This window comes from Podarcis raffonei, chromosome 3 (assembly GCF_027172205.1).
Source record: "Podarcis raffonei isolate rPodRaf1 chromosome 3, rPodRaf1.pri, whole genome shotgun sequence".
Taxonomy (NCBI): Eukaryota; Metazoa; Chordata; class Lepidosauria; order Squamata; family Lacertidae; genus Podarcis; species Podarcis raffonei.
Window position 1 is genome coordinate 86,618,324 of NC_070604.1, and position 6,000 is coordinate 86,624,323.

The following is a 6,000-nucleotide window of genomic DNA, read 5'->3' on the forward strand; positions in this document are numbered from 1 at the left end:
CAGTCCGCCAGCCAGATCCAGTTCCCCAACCCTACTGTAGAACAGCTTTCCCCAACCCGATGCTCTCTAGCTGTTTTGGAATACAAGTCCCATCAGTCCTGATCAGCAAGGTCAACGGTGAGGAATGGCAGGAGTTGTGGTCCAAAACATCAGGCTACTGTAGACTCTTGTGATTGTTCCAATGGTATAGAAGCCTCCCACCAAGAAGTGAGGCTCTGGCACAAAGCTCAGTACCCAAGCTGCTCCACCATTTCATACCTGCTATACTGCATGAAAACCAGATTCCAGATCTCCACCACTTCAGGGTTGCCCTGGTTCACCAGTGCTGCCGCATTCCTACCCCTGCCCACATGGTCATAATGGATTTCTGTGCAGGGTCCACAGGGACCAGTATTGCCCATCTCCCAGAAGTTATCTTTCAACTGAAAAGGAAGCACACGGCTGGGAGGCACACTGGAAAGCAAGAAGAGAACGGCTTATGAACCTAGGGCAATAAAACCACACTCATTTTTCTTACCCAAAACTTACACTACTATTAACTATGTGTTATCATACTGCTCCTCTACAATGGTAGCCTCTTATCAGTAAAAACTAATAAGTAAAAAACAAGAAGTACAGAATAACTTGGCAAATACTTGGGGCTGGTCATATCTAATGTATGCTGGGATGCATCCAATCTTTGCACATTCTAACATATTTTCTGTACACTCTATCCCACCCCCATGTTACCACTTTGATTGCAAGCCTTTGGTCAATGTTTTTTAAATATATATATATTTGTGCAGTGCTTACTTCATTTTAAGATCAAAACATACAAACTCCCCATCAGGGCAGGTCTAACTGTGACAAGAAATTCAAGTTCTCTACTCAGAATAGACACAATCTGGATAGATGGAATTTTTGGCAGAGAGGGTGACAAGGTGCCAACAAGGATCCATGCAAAGAAAAGATTGCCAAGTGTGCTTAGCAGAGACCGTAACTAAAGTCCTTGTTAGTTACCAAGCTTTTTGGAGGCATTTCCTGCACATTTTCAACAACTTACCCTGTAAAAACTAGAAACTTTTTTAATGTGTTATTTTGGATACTGAATTGGACGTCTGCATGCATACCACTGGTACCACTGTATTATCTCTTTTGGCATCTTTTTCATTTACTTACCCCAGGCTGAGCCATATTTCCCTGCTCTCTTCATCTGCACTTAGACTAAGTGAGGCATCTCCTTCGAAATAGGTGACATATAGGCGGTCCTTGGGGATTTCATAGACCTGTGTTAGGAGCTCCCATGCCATGCTACAAGCTTCCTCCTGAAGACAAGGAAAAGTTGTCAAATGCTCGTAAACAATAAGCCAATGTTTGGATAAGAAGGAAGTTACTTAATTGCAAGGGGGATGGCTTCTATTTTAGTTTATCTTATTTTCAAGGACAGTGTTGCATAGTATACATAATGATAGATTTGAACCAGAGAAAGGGACCTACTCAGTCCCCTTGGGCAGGCTACCTCACAGGGTTGTTGTTGACTCCATGTATGATTTTCCAATGAGTTCAGGCTTAAGGATTAAATACAAATACAGGTGAGACCCCACTTGCATGGGGGTTATGTTCCAGGTCCCCACACGGAAACGTGAAATGAGGATAAATGGGGAGCACCCTGGAGACCCTCCCCAGAGCCCAAAGAGGATGCCGACGAAACCGGAGATGCAGAGGGGCTTTGTTTGTCCTCTTCAGGCCCTAAGGAGGGTCTCCTCAGAACCCAAGAGGAATTTTCAGCACTTCTTGTTTCCCGGCGCTGCACGTGAGCAAGGCCGCACGTAACTGGGTAGTTGCACGTAGACAGATAACAGACAAACAAGTTCATGAATGGCAGAGGACGACTCAGGAACTTCGTTTTTACTGTGTTCTCTCATTGTCCAAAGCACTTAGGCTAAAAGTATGAGAAAGAAAAACTTGCTAAATTATGTTTGTAAACACAAACACAAACAAGATTAGTTTAAACAACATGCCATCAGGTTTCTCACAACTGATATTTTAATAGCAGCTAGCAACTTGTGCTCAGGAAAACCAAGGAAGCCTTGCATTTCTATGATGGGGTGTGTGTATTAGCACCTACAAAAGCTTGTTCCCCAGTTACAACAAGAGATTTCCTCCAGCTCCAACGTTTGTAGTGCAAGCATTGGGAATTTGTGGCCCTCCAGATGTTCTGGACTACATCTCCCATCCTCCCCGACCATTGGCGACGCTGCCTGGAGCTCATGGGAACTTAAGAGTTGAACAACATCTGAAGGGCTGCAGGGTTCCCACCACTGTTGTAGCTCAGAACAGCCTCTTTCGCTGTTGGTCTGGCCTTGCTTTTGATTGTTTTTGAACTGGAGCCATAGGATAGAATGGAGGAAATTCTGAACAATGGTTTGAAATGAAGAGTGCAAGAATTGCTCTCATCTTGTGGTACCGATATGCAAGAGTGGATAGACTGTTGGTGATTAACAGGTCTTATGCTGCCAGCAAGACTAACTAATAATGATGAAAGAAGAAGAACCAGGCTCATTAAGCAGCATATGAGCTCAGACGCACTGGGCTTGTTAGCTTCCCAATTAAAAATGAAATAAAATCACCATGCTCTGCTCTTGAATCAATGCAGAGCTGGAAACAGATGCTTTATAATTAGTCACAACCTCCTGCTTCACCATCTCCCATGTTACCTTTCCAAGGTCTAATATCAAACATACAGCAATAGCATATGGCACCATTTCACCTGCATCTAGACCACTTCATGGTGTGTGGGAGGGGACTTATTTCATATGTGACTGTTCTCCCACATTAAAATGCCCTGTCTGTGGAAAGCTGGGGACAAGGCTAGGTTGGACTAGATGATCCTGAGGGTCCCTTCAAACTCTACAATGTTATGATTCCCCATGCAAGCAGATTGTCCTTTACATAGGGACACATACATTCCCCCACTTATTTCAGTCCAGATATCATATTATTATTATTACCATATTTATGCGAATCTAATGTGCACCTCAATTTTCAAAACCTCAATTTTCAGAAGTATTTGCTGGTGCTATCAAATCTAATGCGCACCCTAATTTTCACGACACAATTTGGTCAAAAAAGGTGTGCATTGCATTTGAGTAAATTTGTTGTTGTTGTTTGTTGTTGTTGTTAATATACTGCCCTTCATCAAAAGATCTCAGGGCAGTTCTACATGCGTAAATCAGTTCTAAAGGCACTGTGGTTTAAAAACAAAACATCACCGCAAAAGTTTGTCTCTACCATACTGAAGCAGATTAAAAATATAAACGGAAACACCTAATGTGTTTTAAAATAAAGCATGGCCTCATCTCTTACTTTGAAATAATCACCGAAGGACCAGTTCCCCAGCATTTCAAAGAACGTGTGATGATAAACATCTCGGCCCACGTCCTCCAAATCGTTGTGCTTCCCACCTGCACGCACACATTTCTGGCTGTTCACCACCCGCCGGTAACTTGCTAGCTCACTCCGGGGATCTGCTGAGCCCAGGAAAATGGGCTTGAACTGGAAAGTGAAGGAGAAACACAAAGCAGTTTTCACATACAACAGATGCTGAAGCTGGGATCCAGGGGAAGGCATGCTATAAAGCTGTAATAGCCTGCTAGTGAACTACTGGGCCCTATTAAATGGCAAGGGAGGCCCTGCTCATGGTGCCTCCATCAAGCTCAGACAACAAGGTGGTGATTAAGGCAGCATCTTTTTGATGGCAGAACCTCAGTTCTGGAACTCCCCCCTGCTAGAGATCTGGTTGCCCTCCCCTAACTGTTTTCTTTCAAGTGAAAACATAAAAGTATCTCCTTCTCTAAGCCTATAGCCAAGAGCTGGTGTGGAGTCATTATAACTCAATGACTGCTGCAGCAGCACTGTATTTTACTGGTGGATTGTATTTCATTGTATACTGGGTTATTATTGTTGTTAAAATTTCTATACCTCCCTTCAGCCAAGGGTCACATAAAAACACAAAAATATGTAACACAGTAACAAAAACAGTAACCCCCCACAAAAACAACATGGATTAATGTTGATTTTATTTGGTTACTGTTACCCACCCACCCTGGGTTTCTCCAAAAGGAAGTAACTTAAGTCTTTGATTTTAAAGGGTGTACTCAAGAGTATGATTTAGTTGGATATGACCCAATGTATTGTCTTGATCTAGACAGGAAATGGGCAGAAAGGGAATGTTTTCTCCCAACAACTGAAAATGGTAAATTTTATTAATAAAAACAAATTATTTGACTCCTGGGATACCAATTTAACTGTGACTTACATCACCTGAATTCTTAATATATAGCACAGGCTCAAAATAAATCTTGCTATCAACTAACACGAGGGGCTTCCTCTTTCATACTGTCAGGATGTGGAGCTACCAAAATGTGTACATCCAGAAAGGCATTCTTGGTGACTGTCCCAGGATTTTAGAAATTCCCTTTTTGAAGCAATAAGCATCTTTTGAAAGTGTTGCAATACATCTTGAATTCTGGAATCCCCTCCCCACAAGGGTGCATCTGGAACGTTCACTATAACTTTTGGCAAATACTAAAGATGCACCTCCTTACCTTGGCCCTTTCACACTTGAGATGTATGTTTTCATGGTCCTCCCTATTCCTGTGACTGCAATTTGTTTTTAATGTTTTTTAATTTAAAATTATTATAACCCATCCTGGGGCCTGCTGCAATTTTCATTTTCATTTAAATTGCTAGTGGACTGAATGGGAACAATAGACTTTTATGTGTTAACCATCTTATCAATGCCAGGTAAAAGGTAAAGGTACCCCTGACCATTAGGTCCAGTCGCAGACGACTCTGGGGTTGCGGCGCTCATCTCGCTCTATAGGCCGAGGGAGCCAGCATTTGTCTGCAAACAGCTTCCGGGTCATGTGGCCAGCATGATCGGCAAGCCCTAGGCTCTGTGGTTTTGACCACAGCGCCACCTGCATCCCCATATCAATGCCAGGACATGTTATCAATTATGTTTCTTTATGAATGCCCATCACTAATAATCCCTCCCTGTACTTATCTGCACTGCATTTCCTTCCAGCTTCACTGTTTACAATCTCGTTTATGTGTCCCTGCAACTCAGATGTAGCAAACTGCAGTCTATCAAAGCTTATGCAACCATACTTTTCTTACTCTCTTAAGGTGCCATAAGACTCTTTGCTGGTTTTGTTGCAGAAGGTGCAAGGCTATCGCTATGGAAATCATTTTAATTTTGCTTTCTTGTCCAAATGAAATATATTGTTTCCCCACTAATAACCTGTGGGATTTGGCTGCCGGAAAACATCTACTCAAATACATTAAGCAAAGTATTATTACCTCTTGACTTAGAGGCATTGCTTTGATTTAAAATCTTCATCAGGGCGATTAAAGTTTTTCATAGAAAGCTTGTAAAAAAGGACTCCCAGGCGAGTCCCATGAGGAAGTTTCCCAGTGGAAATGCATTGGATTCCCTAAGTTCCTTTACTTTATTTTGTTTTTATTTCCCCTCAGCTTGAACCTGACACTTTCCCTTCTCTGCCGGAGCTCCTCCCTTTACAGGGCCTTTGCTTCGTCCGGCAGATAAGAGGGAGGGATAGCGGCGGAGTCAACTAGACCTTAAGGAAAAGGAGTAGCATGTCCTATCCCAACCGGATCGCACCGGGCAGGCAAAGCAGCGGTAGGAACCATTCTCTGCAGGGCTGGTTCCTCCGCCGCGCCGTTTTCGAGGACGTACCTGGTTCATGCCCGCGTTCACGAACAACAGCCCGGGATCCCCTCGCGGCCGCACCGGAGCCGACGGCACCACTTGGTGCCCGTGCCGCTCCTTGAAGAACTGGAGGAAAGCCTGGCGCACTCGCGCGGAGGACGGCGAAGCAACAGAACGAGTCCCCTGGCAGGAGCTGCAATACCAGCCAGGGGGCACCCGGAGAAGGCGCCTGACCGAGCCCTTGCCTGCTACCGCCGCCGCCATCTTAACTGAGGGCGGAATTACGG

At 44.0% G+C, this 6,000-nt stretch overlaps 1 protein-coding gene across 1 annotated transcript in view; it reads right to left on the reverse strand.

The window, feature by feature from the left end:
- The window catches only part of AARS2 (alanyl-tRNA synthetase 2, mitochondrial), a 33,153-nt gene extending 27,153 nt beyond the window's left edge, over nt 1-6,000 (reverse strand). The window contains exons 1-4 of the mRNA XM_053382909.1: nt 5,741-6,000; nt 3,346-3,534; nt 1,159-1,304; nt 259-453 (exon numbers count right to left, since the gene is read on the reverse strand). Coding sequence (XP_053238884.1) covers nt 259-453; nt 1,159-1,304; nt 3,346-3,534; nt 5,741-5,977 — 767 coding nt within the window. The 5' untranslated portion in view covers nt 5,978-6,000. The remainder of the gene's footprint in view (nt 1-258; nt 454-1,158; nt 1,305-3,345; nt 3,535-5,740) is intronic.